The sequence below is a fragment of the Cololabis saira genome, chromosome 10 (genome assembly GCF_033807715.1).
Source record: "Cololabis saira isolate AMF1-May2022 chromosome 10, fColSai1.1, whole genome shotgun sequence".
In the NCBI taxonomy this organism is placed as follows: Eukaryota; Metazoa; Chordata; class Actinopteri; order Beloniformes; family Belonidae; genus Cololabis; species Cololabis saira.
Genome location: NC_084596.1, coordinates 32,935,373 through 32,958,948, shown reverse-complemented (window position 1 = coordinate 32,958,948; position 23,576 = coordinate 32,935,373). Strand labels below are relative to the sequence as shown.

At 40.4% G+C, this 23,576-nt stretch overlaps 1 protein-coding gene and 1 long non-coding RNA gene across 2 annotated transcripts in view; one reads left to right on the top strand and one right to left on the bottom strand.

The window, feature by feature from the left end:
* The window catches only part of znf644a (zinc finger protein 644a), a 26,083-nt gene extending 7,065 nt beyond the window's left edge, over positions 1–19,018 (top strand). The window contains exons 2-6 of the mRNA XM_061732617.1: positions 9,119–11,549; positions 14,418–15,017; positions 16,565–16,690; positions 17,888–17,990; positions 18,083–19,018. Of these exons, the coding sequence (XP_061588601.1) occupies positions 9,128–11,549; positions 14,418–15,017; positions 16,565–16,690; positions 17,888–17,990; positions 18,083–18,272 (3,441 nt within the window). The 5' untranslated portion in view covers positions 9,119–9,127 and the 3' untranslated portion in view covers positions 18,273–19,018. The remainder of the gene's footprint in view (positions 1–9,118; positions 11,550–14,417; positions 15,018–16,564; positions 16,691–17,887; positions 17,991–18,082) is intronic.
* On the bottom strand, positions 18,790–23,576 carry LOC133452894 (uncharacterized). The gene is made up of 2 exons (XR_009783283.1): positions 23,492–23,576; positions 18,790–19,269 (listed from the first exon to the last, which is right to left on the bottom strand). It is a non-coding gene; the product is annotated as an uncharacterized LOC133452894 (long non-coding RNA).

The following is a 23,576-nucleotide window of genomic DNA, read 5'->3' as shown; positions in this document are numbered from 1 at the left end:
CAATTTTAGATGACCTGCTTGGGAGTCGACCCTTGTCCCAAGCCGGACAAAACGGGGTGGATGCCGGATTGTTAAACGGAGGTCAACCGGAAGTGGCTCTTTGTTGAAATGGTTACCTTGGGTATAGCGCCACCTAGCGTCACAGAGTCAGCCATGCTCTGGTTACAGTGGATTATTCAATCTGATTCAGTCTGATCTCAGAACAGCATCAGACAAGTGATCCAATCTTCTGCATGTCATTTTGTGATAAGATCTGCAACCAGGTTGAATCGCTGCATGTGAACGTACTGACTGAGATTATACTCTGGATAGTTCAGATGGGGTACTTTTTGTTTTCCTAGCTTCTGCTTATGTTTTGTACTATCTCAGTAGGGTAACAAAAGGTTGTGATTCTTTGTTTGACAGATTCCAGTGCCTCGGGTAATGGGAGTTTTTGATACTTCCTAGGTAGTTGTTTCTTCATTGCATCTTTCAACTGGTCAGATAATTGGCTTACCTTTTTCTGTGTAGACTTGATATTGGTGTTCAGCCTACTCTGTAGGGATGCATGAATCGATCGGTAACCAATGGGCATCGGCCGATAATGCCCCTATCGGTATTGATCGGAGTTCTCAAAATAATAGTTCAAAGCAGGCCAATCCGATGATGTTTACAACAACATCCGCCACCCGTGCGTGCGTTTCCACATCTAAGACCGAGGTGTCCTAAGGGGACGTTGCAGTCTCTAGAAGGGGGCGTTGCAGTCTCTAATAAGCATCAACACTGAAAATGGTGTCGCCGGTATGGGAGTTTTACAATGTCCGAAAAGGACAACAAATTTGCAGTTTGCAAGGTGTGTGCAAAGGAGATACCCCGAGGAGGAATGTTACAAAATAATTTTAACACAAGAAGCTGATAAGACATTTGAAAGTTTCTCACATCAAGGAGTATATTGAGTTTTTTAGTTGGCTGCCACTAGAACAGGAGCATGCAGCAACGCCGCTAACTCAGCTGTAACAGAGAAAAAAACAACAGCAAGAAAAATAAAGAACTACATCGTAAGGTAATCATTTCATACAGTATGTCTTGATCATCAGCCGCTTTTGGTTGTAGAAGACATTGGGTTTAAACCTGTCGTTAGCTGCTCAGATCCGCGGTATGCGCTGCGCTGCCGAGTCGTAAATATTTCACTGATGAATGCCCGCCGGAGTTATACCAAACTATATACAGTCACATCCATAGCCTTATGGAGGACGACAATCGTGTCAGTCGGCTTCACAAGTGACATTTCTAGTGTGAAGAGTTGAGCTTTACTCACAAGAGTTTCCCCATACGTGGCAGATGCTAAAGCTTTCGCATAGCTTAATAATTCATAATTCATTTTTAATTTTAAGATTTAATTCCTTTTTCCACAGGAAAACCAAGGTTTATAGTTTACAACTTGTATCAACTCTAAGAGAGTGATATGTTTACTGTTGTCTGTGCTGGTGCACTGCACATGATGTGTTGTACACATAATTATTACCACAGGAAAGCTTAAGCTAGTAAGATACACTTACTCTTTGTAAGCGAATCTAAGTTGTCTCTAGAGTAGGAAATATTGCCTCGGCCTGCAATAAAACAGTCAATTCATAATACTTTCTCATCTCCTAATTTTGATACCTAATAATACAATGTCAGTGTTGTGTACATGAGACAACAATATTGAAGAATTTATGGATTTGACGCTGTGATCGATGATCGGCAATATCGGGATCGGCAGATACTGCTTTTGGTGATCGGCCCTCAAAATCCTGATCGTTGCATCTCTACTCCTGCCATGGAAGACTCTGTTCTTACCTGGGGTGTTAATCTTGCAGCCAAACATCTTTAGCATGACTGCTGCTGTTCTGCACACACCATGATGGTTCCAGCAGGTATGGCAGGACCTCATTTCCATCCTCTAGCCATGTGAAGGGAAGTGACTTGTCAAAAAGTACTTTATCTCCAAGCTTTGGTAAGGGGTGCCACATCTTCTGAAGCCTCTCTGGCTGGGGTTGCTTGCATAGTAGTATTACAACAGTCTGATGTTGTGTCCTCGAGTCCATGTATGCCTTGTTCCAGTAGCCCATTACTACTAGGTGAGCCTTGGTCCCCCAGGAGCTGACACTGTCCTTGTTAACCTTGGCAATGCCTGAGCTTACTGGGTATTTCCATGTCTGTCACTCATGGTTTTTACTGGAGGTGTTTGATGGGAGTATTGCCATGACCCAGATACAAACACTGTCGCAGGCATGTTTCAAACCCAGGTCTCCCATACCAAAAGCAGCATGCATTTAGTATGGGATAAAATTTAAATGATTCAGAACCACACAACAAATTCTGGGGGATTGGCTCAAATAATTCTTCACAGAAAGTACCAACGTCGATATTATGTAAATAACTTTATGTTAAACACACAAGCATAAGGAAAAAGTCATTCAACTAAGGACAAGTGGAATCTATGTTTAAAATGTGATTGTCATGTAGAACACAGGGTATAATATGTGGCAAAACAAGAGTCTTTTCCTTGATTAGAGTTTTTGTGATCATTGGGAGCCACAATTGAAATCATGATGATTGCTTGGTTAATACGAAGAACCACCACGTAAGGGGTGGCACCAAGGGCCAACCACATCTCCTCTGGGTCGGGACTCATGTGGAAGTAGGATTTGTTACAGTTTCTCTGGTTTCACTCGTAGCCAAAGCTAACTTTGAATGAATATTTATACTCATTATATTCAAATTGAACTTCTAGTGGGAGGAGACTTACCTAAAGTTTTGTACATTTGAAATTTATTTTTGCCTATGTAGATTTACACACAGGGATTTTGGATAAAACCCTTGCAAGTCTTGGTACATGAGACCCCGGGTCTGCTAACATCCTGTGCTGCCCCCTCACGTGATGTTTTGTGGTTCTTGGGTTGCCTCTATTGCACAGCCCTACTCTCAAAGTTAACTTACTTTCCACTGCATACTATGTGCTGACACCCTTGTTGCATTGAAAACCAAACAAACACTACAACCCTAATTACAAAAATCCTAGGACACTGTACAATGTAAAAAAAAAAAAAGAATACAATGATTTGCAAATCTCATAAACCTGTATTTAATTCCCAGTAGACATGAACATCATATCAGATGTTGAAACTGAGAAGTTTTGCCGCTTCACAGAGAAAGTTTGAGTTCATTTTGAATTTGATGGCAGCAACAGAGCTCAAAAAAGTTGGAACAGGAGCAACAAAACACTGGAAAAGTAATTTGCACAAATCAAAAACAACTGTAGGAGCATTTAATAGCTACATGTCAGTAACATGACTAGGTATGGAAAGAGCATTTTTGAGAGAGCCTCTCAGATATAAAGGTAGGCAGAGGATATCCCACTATCGGGGGTGTATAAATTATCAAGAGATCCAGATAATCAGGAGGAATCTCCTTGTAAAAGGGACAAGCCCAAAGGTCAAAACTGGATACTGGTGATTTTTGGGCCCTCAGGCGGTGCTACATTAAAAACAGGCATGATTCTCTACTGGAAACCATGCCTGTTTTGGTTTTAGAAACACTGTCACTGTTTCTGAACACAGTTCACTGTGCAAACCACAAGTGCAGCTGTTCGCCAGCTGGAACATCCGCTAGCTCAGTTACCACAGCTCAGTTAGCTAAATTGTGAATTGTGTGATGCTAACTAATGTTACCATACATTCATTTTGATCAAATCTGTAGGTTTAGATCCGCCAGGATTAGGGATCGATTACTTGGGTCTGCGCCCAGAGCGAGCGAGCGCGGCGTGATCATTTATCCTGACGCGTCCCCGCGGCCGGGGAGGTCGGCTGAGGCTGCCGCTCGGGCGGTGGGCTCCATCGTTACTGCTGAAGGACGGTAGATGTAGATGCGTGGGCTGTCGTGTCTGCTGGACTGGACTGTTCGGGCTTTCGAAAAAGCATCGGAAAGTAACTGCTGCAGCGCGACCAGAGAGCTGCGGTGCGGGCTGTGCCCGTCGCAGCTGATCAGGCTCGGATGAACCCGACACACTGAGTCCTGACAACTTATTAATTTAAATAACTTAAAGTAAAATCAAACTAAGTTTTGTCCTCGCTGTATTTTTAAATATGCAACCCGGAATGGACAAATTCATCCTGTTCAGTCTTCCCACTGGGACAAAACCAGTGTCTCATACGTTCAGAGACAGTGGCGTTCAAAGTGCGAAAGTGAAACGCCACTGAAACAAAACACAAAGTTTTTCATCAAACATATCCACTCAAGTCTGAACTGAAGTCACAGAAAAATAAACTGACCATCTTAAAACATCCTGCCCATGTCTGGGTCCAGATACAGCTGTGAAGCAGCTTTCTCCACAGTGAACATACGGTAATTAAAACTAAATATCGTTTCAGGCTCATCAATGAGCACCTCCACATGCATATGAGAACCTGACACCATCCAGCCCAGATTTAAAGTCTTGACAGGAGAAGTTAGAGCTCAGTTCTCTCACTGAACAACAGAAAGTGGGGGCATAAGATTATAAGAGGGGAAGAAAGAAAAACTGCAAAACTGTTAAATTGTTAAGATGTGTTTATATTAATTTAGTATAAAAATGTGTTGAGACAATTAACAAAGAAAAGGGGAAATTCAAACTGCTGGTAGAGAAATAAAATAAGATAGCATTTGAAAAATAAAATAAAATCTACTTTATTTTTAAGAGAAAAAAATATGTTTAATTCAAGTTAAACATGTTAATTGGCAAATATGTACTTTTTTAATATAACAGTCAGATGCAGATGTTGATACAACTATGAGGCTACTTGAATATATACATATATATATATATATATATATATATTATGATGTTCTGGACCTTCGCTTGAGTAAATTTTCTCTAAATGGACCTCTTAAAGTTTTAGTTGAATACCCCTGCTATACAGTGTTTATATTTAATGGGCCCCGGGCCACTCTGTACTGAAAAAATTGGGCCCCAAGGTCAGAAAGGTTAAGAACCCCTGCACTAGAGGGCTCATTCTTTTTGGTTTGGAACGCTTCATCTGACATTATTACTAGAAAACTTAAAACGTATACAAATTTTTTTCATAAATCCTGCCTCAATCCTGCCTCATGCTCCTTTAAGATGTTGCTACTGAAAAACCATGTGAAACGAGTGCTCCCAGTGCTGAAAAGAGGACTGTCGAGGATGTGTATGGTCACTTAGCAGGTCCCTCGCAGGCTTAGCCTGGTTGCAGTGGAGGTTGACCAGAGCTAGCGGCGTCGGCAACCAAACATTGGGTAGCCATTGCTAATGATCCTGTCAGTTAAACTAGAAGGGTCACTGCAATCTCACAGTAGAGTTAACAACACAGTAACCCGTATTACCTGTAAAACAAGAGTGTTTAGGTTAAAGTTCAGAAGTTCACCAATTGTGCCAAGCAGTTAAAGTAGCTGTTAGCATTTGACACCCTAAACGAAAACAATAATTCAAAAGGCAACACCTTTAATTGTGCATAAATTTGTTGGTATGCATTATTTTACCTACTGAGCCTCATAGAACTTGACTCCCCCCACAGTTGTGCATGTGAAATCTAGCTATGAAACCCAGAGGCGATCTTTTTTATCATTGTTGCTAATTTGAACAATTTGATATAAGAGTCAGTGAGATTTACTCACTTTTGCAGGCCTTAGTTGTCATTTGATGAGTTTTTCTTACTTCTGCAATGGGTTCAAGTGTTGATCCTTGGTAAAAACGGGCGGAAATCTCAGCAGGAGACAGACTTTGCTGCAGATGTCTCTTACAATGGCTTTCATGCACGTTATGGCAGTTGTGGTATTGTTAGATGCAGATTTTAGGTACATAATAGTTACCAAAGAAAACACAGTCAACGGTACTTGCTTTAACTGTGTCCATGATGTTGTATACGGTTTTGTGAAAGTCCATCCTCCAGTGATATAACATACGGTATGCTTGGCAAATCAGGATGCCTCCTGAACCAGAACGGAAAATCATGAAGCGAATCATTGCAACTGTGTCATTGCTTTGGCCACTTACATTAGACTGCAACAGTTATTTTTGACCTCCTAAGAAATTCAATATTATAACATAGACAACAAAATGTGCGATGTTCACATACGGTACGCCAGGTCTTAGGAGGTTAAAAATGATTTCCTATTTTTAAGGGTCAAATCCATCTATCGGAATCAGCTTGTCATCAAGGTCTGCACAAGTCTGTCAATGGTAACTTGAGCCAGTTGTGTTTGAACAGAGCAACACCTAAAGCATACATGACAGTGGACCCGAAGGAACAGGGTTGTAGGACACCGATATATATATTTACAGTGTAATCCCTCTAGCTTGTGTTGTGTTAGATTTGAACTCAGCTGCTCTAACTTGGCACAGAAGTGAGGCAGCAAGGACTCCACTTTGTAACCCTTCAGCTCTTTTTAGAAAAATGTTTTGGGTGCTGCAATTGTTTGTATTGGAATTACCTCTGTAGAGATCCTCGCACTATAACAGTCAGGCACAAGGGTCTCTGTGGTTGGATACTTGGTGCAGCCCATGTCGCTGTTCTACCAGTGAGATATAGACAACTGAACAAAACTGCATTGCCTTCGAGACATTGCAGAGCCTGGTAGAATCCAGATGTCACATCAAGCCAGCTGCCAAGATCATCTTCTATTTACACTGTTACACAAGCTTAGAGGAGTGTGAGCAATTTAGGCTCATTGATCTTGCAAATGACTGTATTTCTTAGCCTTGTTGAGAGAATGCAGGGCAAAAGGTTGTCTCGGCTTACTGCACAGTATTCTCCTAAACCCGGCCTCCATTTTGTACACTATTGTTGAGGGTGATGGAGGATACTTGCCTTACATGTGAAATTTGACATACATAAAATAGGGTATGACACCAACATAGATTATCATGACAAGCTTTCAGAGATTGCTTAGGGCCAAATGCCTACTATACTGGTGCAGTTTGGAGCGCAAATGCATTCCTACCTCCATTTTGTTGCGCAGAAGCTTGCACTTGAGAAAATGTTCTTGTTTATTGAAAGCAGTGACATGGGAGAACAATGTCTTTGGATAACGCCCTCATGTTGGATGCATGCATTTGCATAAAGTAGGACTAGGCTCAAACTGTAGAAAATCCTGAGTACCTGACTCACCTGGTTCATTTGACTCTTGTGCTATCATAAAAATGTTTTGAAAACCATAGAGCTTGACAGTTTAACAGCACTCTTAATTTATTTGACAATGCAATCTTTCAGATTCCATTGAATAATAATAACAAACAATCCAAAGATCCCACTGCCCCTGTGATATTGTGAATAAAACTCAATTCAGCAATGCAAAATATCCTCCCACTGCAAATGGATAAGAAGACATGGATATTGTTTTAATAATATTGACAACTATGTTTCTAATTTCATTGTGCAATCTTGTGTAATAAGTAAATTGAATCTTGAAATATGTCTCAGCATCTGTAAAAGTTTGCAATGACTTTCATGCCAGTCCGCTTAGAAGACTTTGAGTATCCTGAAACAGTACTTCCAACCTATCAAGGATGTGGAAAATTGGTCCATGTCTTTTTATTAGTCCTGTAAAATTTGGATTGCATATTGGCCAGAAAATAGCAGCCTCTAAGCTTTAAGCATGAAGTTTAAACGGGGATCTTAATTTGCACCAGGAGTAGCAGGAATGCCATGGCAACAGGATCCTCTGCAGAACAAAAAAAGTAATTCACTTTAATAATTCTGAATATAATCCCAAATATCAATGACTCCAGAAGGCTGCCTTCAGGGCCACTGTATCGAGTCAACTGAGAGAAGAGATTGGACCAACGTAGGCATGAAAAACCTGGCCTCCTTTCATCAGACAGAGTCCAAAACGATTCACTCATTCATTATACTTAACTGAAATTGCCTCAAGAGCTTAATACATTTATCAAAAAGCAGTCCACTTGAAAGGTCACAATTCCTGAAAGTTGGCATCAGTTATGATAAATCTGTCAGTTTGATAATGTAATAAACTTCCTTTGTGCGTAAAGCACAAACAATGATGCTATACAGAAAACTGCTATAGAAAACAAAATATTAAACCAGAAAAACACAGCTGTGGGCTCAGACTTTAAACTGAACACTGGATTTAAAGTGTTGCTGCAGATTTCAGAATCAACTTTATTAGCCAGGTTTGTGGAAAACGACGAGGACTTTGTCTCTCAAGGTTCAATAAAAGATAGGATAAAACTAAATGAATAAACAAAAGAAATAAAATCTTGATCAATCATATGTACACTATATTCAACACATAATATTTACTGACATGACAATGGTAATAATAACAATTATTAGCAAGGAAGATTAAGAAGAAAAAGAAAATAAAAATGTAAACACTTTTCAACTTATCATTTAAAACATTGCTTTTCATATTTCCCTCGTTCACATTTCTTTATCTACACATCCATCAGCCTGCCGTTGTTGACAGCAGCAGCCGTATAAGAAAAAAGTATTCAGATTGTTGCCCCTGGCTTTATAAATACATTTCAGCAACAAAAGGTTAAACTCTTATGAAATCCCTCGTGATCAGTTCATCGCTCTTGATTTTCTTTCGTTTTCTTTCGCCACAATAGCTGTTGATTGTGGACTATTAAATTCATTTTGTTGTGGAGATGAACACCCTTTTTTTTCTTTTTTTTTTTCTTTTTACAACCTACTGGGAATTTTTGAGCGCTCTATGTTGGTGAATATCTGACAGTCAAATCATATTTTGGAATAAATCAGCTTTTGAGCTTACTGCATTTCGAAAAGAAGCTTTTGAGTTTAATCATTTGTTAAAAAGACTATTTTAAATCCCCTTTCATTGTCTCATCTACACCTGATCCTCATGCCCACATGTGAAACTGATTGAGATAGTTTAACTTTTGCTGTGTAATTTGAACTTACCAAAATATGAAGATAAAATTGCAAAGCCTCATTCTTTCCAGATGTGTCATGTTTGCATATCCAGAGACAGGCAGGTCTTTATCTAAAGTGAAACAGTTTAAAATGTTACAGTGAAACGGTTTGCATACTAACAGGACAAAGAGGTTAAACACTTGGGATTGTGATATATCTTAAAAGGCTTTTCTTTTCTTTTTCAGGTCGTGGCAATGGAAATGTCATGTCTGACCAGCGTTGATGAAGACGACAAAGATGCAGATTCTAAAATCAATCCCCTCACACTCCTGCAGGAACCAATGAGAATGGCGCAAGAGTCAACATCTTGCACTGATTCTTTCGTGAAGGCCTCTTTAAAACAAAATAGTGTCCTAGATGTTCTGTCGAGCTCAGACATGTTGTCTCCAGTTGGTCTGGCAAATGGACCTTCTTTGCATCAGGCTACACAAGCTCATGAACTCAACAGTATCTCCTCTGAGAAAGAGGAGGAGAAGAGCATCACCCCGCTCAAGACTGTGCAGGAGCTAGATACCGCTGGAATCTGGGGGTTTGATGTAGAATCACCCGAAAACTCATTGGATAATTTTGACAGTGCCAGCGACCTCAACTGGGACCCTCACAGAGAGTTTATGCAATTTCTCTGGGAGAACCATAGTGACTCTCCTGGTGAAGAGCCTAAAGAGGAAGTTGGTCCTGGCAAAAGTCAAAGGACCAGGAAAAGGAAAATGGACATGGTTGTCATGGTGGATCCATCAGAAAACCTATGCCCTGATCTGAGCTCTACGTCATCTGAGGGATCATCTGACGCTGAAGCCCAAGTAGGGTCCAATCCTGTCAGAAAGGGCAGAAACGCACCGAAGCTCCCCAAGCCAACGTCATCGCCAACAGGGAACGCCTCAAAGTATCCCAACGGAACTGCCAAGGCCATTAAAGAAATTCTTTATAAAGCACCTGCAAGAAATTCGCACGACAATAGTGTAAGTCACGGGATATCACCGTTAAAGGGGAGGCTCACCATAAATTCTCACTCAGAGGTGAAGCCAGCGAGTTTCCCTTGTCCAAAATGCAATCTCTTATTCAAGAAAGAGCATCGCTTGATTCGTCACATGAAGTCTCATGCGGACCTGCCTACTATCTCTACGAAGCCTTTTACTTGTCGAGAATGTGGGCAGTCATTCAAACAAAGCCGTGAGCTTATTGATCACATGTCAGTCCACCAGGAGAAGAAAACAAGGCTCTCAGAAGAAATCAAAGTGAAGAAACCGAATAAAAACGCGAAGTTTTTCTGCCCCCAGTGCCCATTTGGAACAGACTGCCCAAATACTTTTGTTCAACATGCCAAAACGCATGAAAAGGACAAGAGGAAGTTTAGATGTGACAAATGTAGCTTCAGGACTCTGAGTGAAAATGATCTTAGGAGACATAACATTATGCAGCACACCGTTATTACAGTAAAGAAGCAGATCCAGAGTAATGCGAATGAAACCTTCCCCTGTAATATTTGTTCTTATAAAGCTTTTGGCAAACATGTTTTTGAGAATCATCTCATGCGCCGACATCAGCTGACGTTTGAGGAATACATGGCAGCAGAGCAGAGTGAAACAGACGGCCAACCTTCCCAGTTCAAGGTACCCACTTTTAAAGCTCCTGTTGAGCATACAGAGTTTACATCGAAAATATCAATAAAAGATCAAATATCCTCGAGAAGAGCTGGTTCCCCCAACGAGCCCAGTGACATTTCAGATTTGTTCAAAAATAGCAAGTTTAAGAAAGGTCCCAAATCCCAATTACCGGAATCAAAACTCGACAAATCCATTAACGTTCTCTTGTCTCGACAAAACCACGGGAAGAAGGCTTCAGAACAGAAAAGAGAAAGCAATAATTATAGTCCTCATGATCAGGGTTCCAGGAGTGGCAAGGATAACTATGACGGGGTGCCAAAAATGTTTTCCGTAAAGCTCGAAGACTCCAAAAATGGCGGAGAGCTGTTTGCCAATCATTCGTCATTCAGAAAGACACCGTCAAAGCGGAAGATGTCCACCCCATATCGCAACACTTCTGAGCAAGACTCCTGCTTCATCTTACCAAAACCTTTGCCAGGTCCCAAGAAGGTAAATCTGGAAGAAGAAGTGTCAGACTGTGATGAGAAAGACATTTTCCAGGTTAACAACTCGGATGGTAACAGCCTCCTTTGTGACGATGGCATCAAAAAAGAAAAAAAACACATCTTTTACACCTATAGTAGAAGAATGTCTATAAGGGGCGCTCTACAGGCATCTAAACGGCTCTTTGAGAAAATAAAGAATGAGGAGCAAGAACAGAACGACCCTGAAATCAAAGAAGAATGCATAGAAACAGAGGTGTTCCAGGAAACCTTTGAGTCCCACCAGATCCCGCTGGGGGAGTCTCTCACGGACGACCTGTCCGAGTTGGAATCAGGCCACAAGAACTGTCCATACTGTCCTGCTGTGTTTGAGTCCGGTGTGGGACTGTCCAATCACATACGAGGACATCTCCACAGGGTTGGACTAAGCTACAATGCACGCCACGTTGTGCCTCCTGAGCAGGTGGCCTCTCAGGATAGGAGGCCGCGCATTCGACGGAAGATTTCCGCTTTTCGGCGGCTGAGAAAAGGTAATCAAGTAGTTACACATGATGTTTATAATGACTACGTTTACATGCAGTCAAAATCCGGGTTATTGCTAATATTCCGGTTATTGAAACATTCGGAATATTCCGTTTACATATGTGAGCAGGGCTTGAAATTAACTTTTTGACCTACTAGCCAAGTGGCTAGTAGGTCAAAAAAGTTACTCGCCAAACAGATTTTTTACTCGCCAAAACCAAAAAGTTGCTTCACTAGAATATTTCGTCATCACTACTTATATAGCAGTCATAGTAGTACCATATAACAGTCATCCCGTTCTTCTCAATCAAATGTGCTGTGTAAAAGGACCTTTCAACTATTCTGGAAGAACAGTATAAATCCCTATGCAGCAGTAAGAAGACGCATGAAGTACATTAGATTCAAATATACAAACTATTTATTAAATACATTCCATTAGACAATAGTGTGTGTGTGTGTGTGTGTGTGTGTGTGTGTGTGTGTGTGTGTGTGTGTGTGTGTGTGTGTGTGTGTGTGTGTGTGTGTGTGTGTGTGTGTGTGTGTGTGTGTGTGTGTGTGTGTGTGTCTCTCTAAAGGCCGAGTCACTGTTCAGTCGTCCTCAGGCTCAGTGTCCATCAGACAATCTAGCAAAAGAAAATAAAACATAGCAACAAAAATAAATATAACCATAAATATACAGGACTGTCTCAGAAAATTAGAATATTGTGATAAAGTCCTTTATTTTCTGTAATGCAAAAATGTCATACATTCTGGATTCATTACAAATCAACTGAAATATTGCAAGCCTTTTATTATTTTAATATTGCTGATCATGGCTTACAGCTTAAGAAAACTCAAATATCCTATCTCAAAAAATTAGAATATTCTGGGAATCTTAATCTTAAACTGTAAGACATAATCAGCTATATTAAAATAATAAAAAGCTTGCAATATTTCAGTTGATTTGTAATGAATCCAGAATGTATGACATTTTTGTTTTTTTTAAATTGCATTACAGAAAATAAAGGACTTTATCACAATATTCTAATTTTCTGAGACAGTCCTGTAAACTTGTTTGTGTCGTTGTGTTTGAACCACTTCTGAATATCCATGTTAGTTTGTGTTAACGGAGCAGCAGAGAGCAGCGTCTTGCTGCTGCAGGAACGGCTGGAAGCAGATGAGTGACGGACAATGGCTGATTTATGGTTCCGCGTTGCACCAACGCAAAATTTACGGCGTAGATACGCGGGGACGCGTGACGTACGGTGCGTGTCGCCGCGTACCCTACGGCGTAGGCTACGCCGTCGATTTAACGCGGAACCATAAATAAGGCTTTACGCGCGCGCATTTGTCTTTTTTTCCGTCTTTTCAACTGAGCAAACCCAAACTGCTTATGCACCCTCGCAGAACCCTGGGCCTGCCCCTCGTATCTTAACCACGGGAACCGTGCCATTGTTGTTGAAAGCTGTACTTTTCTTTCTTCTCCCCACTCTCCCCCGCCTCTTCTGACCCGTTAGCGGCGCTTGGCAACCAACGAAAATGAGCATTACCGCCACCCTCTGGATTGGAGTGGTATAATTTTTCTAGGTCGCCAAGTGGCGAGACAGCCAAAAATATGTCTCGCCATAGCAAAATCTAGGTCGCAAATGGCGAGTGGCGAGCCCTGTGCGTGAGCAAACAGGGTTATCCCTGTATACATGGTGATTAATCATTCGGGATATCTGGATCAAACCAGCGACGCACGGAGAACGTCATGACGCAATTACCGTCATTTCCGCTTCTTCTTCCTGTATCCAAATTCAAAACAAATGCTGCTTCGCGCAACTTTTCACTCACCTTCTTTAAAATCATGCTATCCCGGTACTTTCTACCGTCTACAAATGCCAAAATGTTCATATCCTTCATTACATTTATGAAGTGATTATTCTCCTCCTCACTCCAAAAGTGTGGCCTGGTCTTGCGTTTCTCCATGTTTAGAAGAACTTCCTGGACTCAAAAGACCAGGATTCCTTGCGAAAAGAAAATGCGCAGAAAACAAATTCATGTTCCGTTTGATCGGGATATTCCGTTTGGCGTTTACATGACCTAATATTCAGGTTTTAAAAGGAGTAACCCAGGGGTCATATTCTGGTTTTTAAAAACCCGAATATGAGCAAATTCAGGTTATTCAAAGGGGTTATTGGTGTTTACATGGCCGTGCAAATTCGGGTTATTGCTAATATTCGGGTTTTAAAAGGGTTATTGATGCATGTAAACGCAGTCAGTGTCGTTGGTTGTAATTAAGTCCTGGAATCTGCAGAAACATTGCAGGGTTTTCACATCTAACAGTCTGAATAAATAATTTTATACTAAAATAAAAAATAAAAAAATCCTGCATTTAATTGTTCAATTAAAAGACTGACAATTCCCAAATCCTGGAAAACTGACAGCTGTTCTTTAATTACATGATTGTACTTCCTTCAATCTGTTTTCCTTGTTCTAAGTGCGCTGCCAGAACCACGTACACGTATGTTGTCATTAGTGGGTCATTAGGTGGCACCCTGGGCTCTTGCAGATGTCTGCACTGCTGCATATTTTTAGCTACCCCAATTTGTCTGTGGACTTGAGCGGTAGTGCAAATGTGAGAAACGCATCTTTTTGCTGATAAAGATCTACTACACACAAATAAACCCAATCCTCCCAGTGAGGTCCGAGCTGGTACTGGGCCCAGTTTTCTGTGTGAATACCTTAAAGCCAGCACAATGTACTTTACAGACTTGACTTATTTTTTTCTATGCATGCATCTTTGATCTCATCCATAATTTCAGAAACTGGGTTTACACCACTGATTTGTTTCTATATGCAATATTTTAGTTTTTAACAGATTTATTCATTTTTTTTCTCCCCGGACTCCTCAGCATTACAGGCCGAGACGGAGACGGCGACGGAGACCGTGAAGGGCGTTCACTCTTGTCCGTTATGTGGGGATTCGTTCGATAACAGAACCGGGCAGTCCAACCACATACGAGGCCACCTGAAGAAGCTCGGTAAAAGCTGCCCCACCAAGAACAAATCCCCGTTACTCTTACTCCGCGAGCTGATGCGCGACAAGAGGGAGTGCCAGCGGGCCCTTCAGATTCTGGGAAGAAGGAGGAACCATTTCTACTATAGTTCCTCATCGAAGCTCACCACTGCGAATCGCTTCGCCCCCTCTCAGACGGGATTCCCAAAAAGTAATTCTGTTCCGAGCATCTACGGTGACGCCAAACCACTGATGCCGACGTTCTCTTTAGCGGAGGTTCATTCTGACAAGGGGCAGCTGGAGAGTAAGCCGGATGTGAAGAACTCCCTCACAGGCAACAATGCCTTGATAGGTATCCTGAAGAAGAGGAAGTGTCAGGATGAGGCCCGAGTAAAAGGACCGTCTCAGGTGGCAAGAAATGTTTTAACGATTTCTGCAAACAGTGAGAATAGTTCGGGATCAAGAGTTGCATCTTCACTGCCAAACTCAGGATCTGGTAAGTAACATCAGAACAATTCCTCCTCCATCTCGGAGGCATTATGTTGTTTTTCCTTCTTTCTTCTGACGTGGCCTTCCAGGCTTTACTTGTTAAATACTAAAAATGGTTTATTCTTCTCAATAAGAGCACGCTGTTTAAGTTTTTGAAAACCCACATGTAGACAATATACCCCAGTTTCAGATTCAGAAGAACCATATTTTCCATTGCAAGAGCAGAAGAGCCACGTCTTCAAGGTGGCTCTAAGACGCTACGAACAATGGTTAAAAACATCAAGGACGCAATTAAAAACCACAAATAAACTTCCAGGAAGGTTCCTTCAAATCAAGTGATTTTCAGTGTTTTTGGGAAATAAATGTAATCTTAGACATCACCAAGAAAGAATGTGAAAATAAATATTAAACCCCAACTTGGAACAGTCTGCAGATTGCTTTGTGATCGGTGAGCGAGTCAGGAATCGGCTCTGTCTTTTCAATGAGGATTGTTTCTCATTACTTTTTGCCCAACTCCATCAGATAATCATTAGTCAGCTTTAAAAGAAAAAATATATCCATGCTAGCGTTTAAATAACTTAACACCACCTGCAATGCATCATGCAGTGATTCAGTGAATGAAAAACCTAAGAAATAAAGATCAAATTTGTCAAATCTGTGTTTGATGTACGTGAGCATCAAGAAATAGATCAGGACCTGTCCAGGCTACAAATGATGAATGGGCTGTTGTTAACATCAGGGCCGAATGTTTTCTCTAAAAGTCCACAGTTATTTCACCAGGCTACATTCTGAACATGTAAAACCAACTTGATTTCACATTAGTAAATCAAAACTAACAATTCTGAAATTGCAACAATGGTACCGCTGCGGGGGGGGGGGTGATATTTTTTTTTTTTTTTTTATCTCATTCTCATTTATCTATCTGAGACTTCTCTTAAAAAGATGGATGAAAACATCTTTATTTTTGGACAAATTATCGCTGTAACAAAACTAGTCAACAGAGGATGAAGGATGTTCATTCACATTATCCAACTCAAGCCCCCCCCTTATGTGATGCAGAAGGTTTTCCACAATTCTCTGGGTATTGGAAACACAAATGAAGACAGTGTTGGTGGTGGTGCCTGCAGTCCAGATCTTTCACTTAATGAAAATTGGCCATCAGCAAAGTCAAGCATTACACGACCACCACCACAGGCTCTTGAGCGGAAATCTTGTGTTCAGCGTGAATCGACAGAGGTTTCTCACTGATCAACATTCCTATCCTCAGTTGAACCTGAAGTGAAGTAACAAGGTAGTTATTGGCAGATTTAGATTTGTTCGTTCTCTAAATAAAGTGAAGACACTCGCTGTAAATCTTTTGTTCCTTTCTTCCTTATAACGCTTCAAACATATCAACACTTCACATTTTGTTGCATATTGAGATTAACTGCCCAATCTTTCTGGAAATGGGGTTTGTGCATGTTTCTGCTGAAGTCAGGCATCATCAACGGGAAGCCATAGAGATTACAAAATTAACCTTTACTCCATTTTCGTCTGCTTGTTGTATTTTTGCAGAGAAGGGTGAATTCAACAGGAAGGTGTGTATCCACTGCAATGCAACTTTCCACAGTGGAGTCAGCTTATCCAATCATCTCCGAGCATATGCAAACAGAAAAAGGATCGCCTTGCTGGAGGGAACCAGTAAGTTCTTTAGATGAGAGAAGTTGTCGTGAATTACATTTATTATTGAGACCAGCATAGACGTGTTACCATTCCTCTACAAATTTAAACTTTTATCTTGTCGGCTAAGTGGACTATGAAGAAGTAATGTTGCAGCTCGGGACGGGTGTCTCCTACGTGAGAGGTGGAGATGCTCTTCTGATTCCTGCTGGATGATACTCCCATCATAAAGGATGCTACTGTTGCACAAAAAACTGTTTTCAGAACATTTCTAGGATCTGAAATCTGTGAAGTTCAGGTTGGCAAGTTTCTTCAGACTGCAGCAAGTAAATCCATCACTTCTTCCAGGAGTAATCAGGTTTCGTGACAGTAGACGCAATTCTGTGTTAGTTCTTTCCATCTTGCCAAGAAAACACTAATTTTCTTGAAGTTTTGTGGTTTCTTACTGCTAATGTTTTTTACATGTAGAATAGTTCAAAACCAACATCAGGATTTTTAATGGTGCAACAAAACGGGAACCCCAGTTCTATTTAGATTTCTTCTTAGCTTTATCGGTGGTTAAACACTTTGTAGGCTCAACAGAGCAGCTTCTGGCAAGAATCTGCTGGTTTCATCAGGAATGCATGAACTAAACTATACCTGCTTAATTTTTATCAAAAGTTACAGGAATTAATGAAATTATTTCACTGCTAGTGTAGGACAGCAAAAGCATAACAGCTGATCTAACTGGCATTTTAGTTGTATCTCATAGTGAACTCTGACGTTCACTCTTAGTTATATTTAGTGTGCTGCTGCTGATCTGGGTCTTCCCAAAGGTAAAAATCTATTAGGGCATCAGGAAGTTAGAAATTGCATAGATTTAATTGCAGAGTGGCCATTTCATACAAAAAAGCCTTTAGGACCCGCTTGTTTTCCCTTCAGGCACAGATGAATACACTTTCATCTTGTGCTGCGACATCACCAGCTGCAGTTAACTGCAGATGTCAGATCGTTCACCCGACGGGCACCAGGCCAAAAACAAGACCGATCAAAGCCAAGGCTGGAGATACCGGGACTCGCCAATTACTGATCTAGCAATAACGTGTGAAAAAACGCAGCGTTGTCGGAGCATCAATAAGCTCTCCGGTGGTTATCACAGATCTCTGAATCCGCAAGGCCGCGCTGTAATCGGAGGTGTAGCGCTGTAAACGGAATTTAACTGTAAAATGTGTCTTTCAGCAATTGGCTGTAAAGCGGTTAGGCAACGCTCGAGGCCCGGTTCCAAGAAGAAGACACTGCCCTTACCCCAAACTCCAGAGGAAATGTACAGACTTACCTGCAGGTATTTACTATCGCCTGGATTTCCCTGATTTTGTTTTCTTGTTTGAGGGGGGGGTTATTTAAAAAAATTAACATCTTCTTCTCTCTTGAAAGGTTCTGTGACCTCGTCTTCCAGGGTCCCTTGTCAGTCCAGGAGGATTGGATCAAGCATTTACAGAGACACATCATGAACACTGGTGTCCCTCACACTGGGTTAGGCATGGTGGAGGTGGCCCCGCTGCCCACGGACCCCCCATCCCTTCAGACTGATCAAGACTTGCCAGTCACACATGCTGCCTCATGAAGCCAGCGGGGACCTTTTTAGATTTCACTAGATTGTATCTGTAATGTACATTTGATGTTCTTTCACGCTCTTTTTCTTTTTCTTTCCATGAAATACTCGCCAAATGAACAATACTGCTCAATGTTTTATATTGTGCACGTTGGAACATTTGGACAGTAGAGCGTTTTTATTATTTTGGATACTGTTATATTTCTCTGTTTTTACATGGTCCATTTTTCTGGGGGGTACTCAACTCCCAAGTGGACGAAACTGTTTCCTTGTTTTATGCAGTAATGTAGTGTTGAATCCAGTTCAAATGAAGACAACCTATACCTCAGATTTTTCATGGTTTGAGTCGGTTTTAGTCCAAATTTGTGAGCACCTCTCTTCTGTATCATTATTCACGTAGAAAATACAGAATCATATTTACTTTGTCCCGACGTGTTCCAACCAATGGCCACAGTCCCTTTTAAGCCGGAGTTACAGAGATGAATATTTCAAATGAAAGTGCAAAAAAAGAGAGGAAAAAAACAAAAAGAAGTTTGCAACCTTTTATGAATAGATCATGTTTTATAGTATTTCAATAACTGCATTGTTTCTAATACATAATTAAAAGCTGAGAGGATGGGGTAAAAAAGAAAACAAAAAAACAAAGTCATAACACGCACAGTTGATCATGCCCTTCCTACATGTCACTTCTATGTAATGTTTAAATATACTGTTTTGAAATAAATTAATTTTAAATGTACTATATCACATCGATAAAATGCGTAAAAACATTTGTGTTCTAAATAAAAAAAAGCAAAGAAACATGTTGACTTTTCTAATCATTTTTGTATTCATGTCATGGAATAAAAATAAAAAATAAAAAAAATCTTTTGACCTGTAAATTACAAATAAAAGTAGTACAAAAACCAAGAAAATGCATTTTGAAGAAAGTCTGTGTGGTGTTGAAATGTGGAGCTCAGCTGAAGAACATCTGGTATTTTCAATAATTTCCCTCCAACAGGCTGCCACCCTGAAAGAAAAACATCAAGAAAGTTTAGTTATGGAACATAAATGATATTTGATGTTAGTCCAGCATGATTAATATTAATACCTGGGAGCGCTGCAGATGATCGTTGCATACAAGATATTAGATGACATAAGACAGAGGAAAAGGAAGCATGCAGGTTTTTCAAACATCTGCACAGTTGCAGATGCTCATGTTAAAACGAAATGCTGATCTTAAATTAAAGGTTAAGATAAAGATGGACAAGCTGGATGATCCCGGGTGCAACCAGGGATGGAGGAGCAGCAGCAGTCCAGCTGTGCCACATCTTTGTGTCATCCTCAGCGGGACCTCAGGTCCCACCGTAATCCCACGACATCACCGGATAGTTTCAAGATCAGCTGAGAAATAGTTGCTTCCAGCCATTTCTTGCCCTTCCTGCTGTTATCCTCGTAAAAAGGTGTGTGGCGTCAAATAAACCAAACCTCTTTTCATCCGCGGTTAAGTCGGACCCTCTGACTTCCTAACATGTGGCCTCCCAGATAAATGCACCGCTGATGCATGAGTCAGTCTGCCCGGCATGTTTTAGTTTGAACAAATTGACCAGATTCTTTGTGTCATTCTCGTGTCTGACTTTGTGGGTGAATGCGTTTTACAACATATGTGGGACGCCACGGTGCTCCCGGGAGGACCAGCTCATGGACTAGAGGTCAATAACAAAGGGACGAAGCTGCGATATGTCATAGTTTTTCATTAAGTTATTTATTCATTTTTTAAATCTTATATTCCTTTTAAAATCATTGTTTTCTTTACTTGATCAAGTAAGATTTAGTTCTGTGTCCCTTATGCACATAGTGGCGTGTAAACCACTGTTCTGCCATCCCAGTCACCCTCTTCTGGAGGAAATGTAGAGAACATAATACAGGTCAAGCTCATGTTGCACTTTTCTTTGCAACAAGAAAAACTAAAACACTAAAAGAGCAACAGATTTGAGGATTTCTTTATCTACTGTGAATATAAAAAAAATTCTGAGAACAGGAATAAATCTTTGGGACGGAGCAGAAAACCAACACTGGTTCCTCTGGGATAAAGAAACAGAGATAAACAATCTGATGATCAATGACTTACTCTGCGACCCTGCAAAACTGTGTCTCAGCTTTTAAAACATGGAAGTGAAACTTTGTGATGATACGATTTCTCAAGTTCTTAAATCTTGCAAAAAGCAATGATTTTGTTTTGAGCTTCTCATTCAGCGTAGACACCAAGATCGCTCTGAGTGATTGTTGACTACATGTTGTTGAACAGTTTGTACGGAACTTACTAAAGAGCAACAATGTTTTGAATGTGCTCTAGAGATAAAGTTTGGCTTGACAAAATGTTTTTAAATAGCTATATTAACCTTTATTTATGAAATATGGCAGTTAATAGAATTACGCTTCGTGCACTACTAACACCCAGTCTTTATCCATGGAGGCAGATATTTATAAGAAATGCTATAAAAATTATGATTTACTCACTAAACCTTCTCAGAGAGTTATCAACCACTGAATCATCATATAATTCCCTAGCTAAATAATTGTTGATTTTTTAAGCATATATAATTAATATTTGATCATTATTTATTTTTCCATATATAATACTTTTGACACTGCATCTGCATTGGAAGAGGTGATGCTGAATACAACCTTACCTGAGCAACTTCTCTCTCCTTTGTTTCAAACTTCAAACTTGTTAAATTTGATATTTCAAACTCAAGTTTTTTATCTCCACATGATGAACTTTAGACTTGGGATTATTGCCAATGTTCTGTGTTCAAGTGCTTAAAGTTGAAATCGAGTCAAGTGTATCGGAGCACAAAGCAAAAAGGGGATGAATCCCAGTCCAGTTCATGGTCCACAGGTTGTTCAAACAAAAACAATCGAACTGATGACACCACCAGCAGCAAAAGTGAAGTAAGTAAGTCATGACGATCGTTAAAGATGATTATTAAAGATAATTATCGTCAGAGTCAGAAGTTAATATCAGACTAACAAAAGCAAATAACTTGTTTCACCCTATGTTTTTGTTTTTAACCAATAAGGTCATAAAGGAAAAGGTCATGAAGGTGATACTAAGGATTCCCGTAGTTCGATAGGTTGTAGATTCACCTTTAGCAGCAGTGTTTTGTGGTCATTCACTGGAGGATTTTATTAGTCTCATAATGTTAGAGGACATTTGGTCCGCTCTGCACATTACTGAGGTTTTTGGGTGGTTCTGGTTAGTTGCCCGGCTCTCTTAAAGTCCTGCTGCATCATTTAACTTTGGTTGAGCTCTGGACATTGACAAATTCTTTCCAAAAGCTGGATTTTTATTTTATTTTTCAGTCACAATGATGTAGGTTTGCTTGTGTGCTTTGGATCATTGTCCTGTTGCATGACCCAACTTTGACGAAGCTTTACAGTATTTATAAAAGGAGTTTAAGATTGCTCCTTTATACACCACCATAAAAGGTAAGTATAACAATCAAAATGTGACCAAAGTGTAGCTTTTAGCTTTGAGGATTTTCACAAAACTATGGTGTCTGTTCAGGAATTACTCTATTCAAACTACCTCTGTGGTATTTGGTCGATTCAGTCCTCTCGTATTTGTGTCCTCGTGGATTCAAACTTACAACATGCCCAGTGAGGCCCGTAGGGTCTGGGATGTACCTGTTTTCATTCTCTCTCTGCCTCTATTCCAAGAACTGCGCGGTCTGACCTCGGGGTGAGTGTGTTGGCACAACTAGGAGGACAACCGGCAACTCGCGAATGCTCGGGAACAATGTTTCTCTTTTCAGGACGCTTCACTCTGAATTGTTCGTTAATTGTTTTGTAACCCTTTCCAGAGTGGATGTGCTACAGCGAACGCTTCTCTAAAATCATTGCTGATGTCGTTCCTTGTTTCTCCATTGTGTTAGCTCACCCCTAAATGCTCCAATTCAACCAACCACCAAAGCATCTGCTTTTACAAACGGTCTACACACCTACTGATGATCAGTTCATTAAAGGCTGATCAACAGCTTGTCGTTTTAAATCCAACGAGAAGTGGCTTTATTTTTGTTGATAGCACAGTGAAGTAAAAGTTATATTTTGGACCTATATATGTTGACTGAGGCAGTATTTGCCTCACTACAATCCGATTCATTTTATTGATTTTCCTTGAAGAAAGTATTGGTGAATGATGAATGATGGGGTTCTAGCATTTGTATGTCTCTAATATGTTTATGACACTTAAAAAAAAATCAATAAACCAAATTAAACCAAAACATTACGATACCCACCTTTTAGAGGTTGTATAAATAAACCAATACTAATACTGCAGATCATAAAATTGCTGTGATAAGGATTTAAGAATGTGTACCTCAATTTATGTTTTCAAAAAAATGTTTAAATATAAAACGATAAACAGTTATAAAGAAATATGTCAATTATTTTGGTATAGCCTATTATAGATTAAGATGAAAATAGCACCACTGTATACCCCTTTTTGCATTATTGGTATTACTATTTTTATATAATATAATGCAATGACAGTTTTTCTTTGTTTTCTTTTTATATATTTCTTTTCTTATTTGTGTATTATCATTCACCGGATGCCATATTGTGTGAATGATATACACTGCACAGGATAGGCTATAATAAGCCCTTGGCTTCAGCCTACTCCTTTTTCGGACATTTCTATTTACCTTTTATTTTATTTGTGAAATGAACATGTAAATGTCTCACTGTATTCCGTCGGAAATAAACCATTCATTCATTCATTCATTCATTCATTCATTCATTCATTCATTCATTCATTCATTCATTCATTCATTCATTTTCAAATAATTGATCTTGTAAAATACATCCAGAAAGCGTTCAAACAGCAGCTGGTGCTCCTGAAGCCGGTGCTTCGCTCTGCTGAGCAGGTACGTCTCTACTGAGCAGGTACGTCTCTGCTGGGGCAGGTACGTCTCTGCTGGGGCAGGTACGTCTCTGCTGGGGCAGGTACGTCTCTGCTGGGGCAGGTACGTCTCTGCTGGGGCAGGTACGTCTCTGCTGAGGCAGGTACGTCTCTGCTGAGGCAGGTACGTCTCTGCTGGGGCAGGTACGTCTCTGCTGAGCAGGTACTTCTCTGCTGAGGCAGGTACGTCTCTGCTGCACCTTGAACTCCTGTGAGGACATCAACCATCACAACTAACAAGACGTTTAGGTAAAGTTCTGCTGAATGTTGTTTAAGAAGAAAGTATCACCTTTGTGTTTGAGAGGTGGTCTGGAGAGTTGATGTGATTCTGCACCATGTCTGCAGACGTCACCGTGTAGACTTTGAAAGCTGCA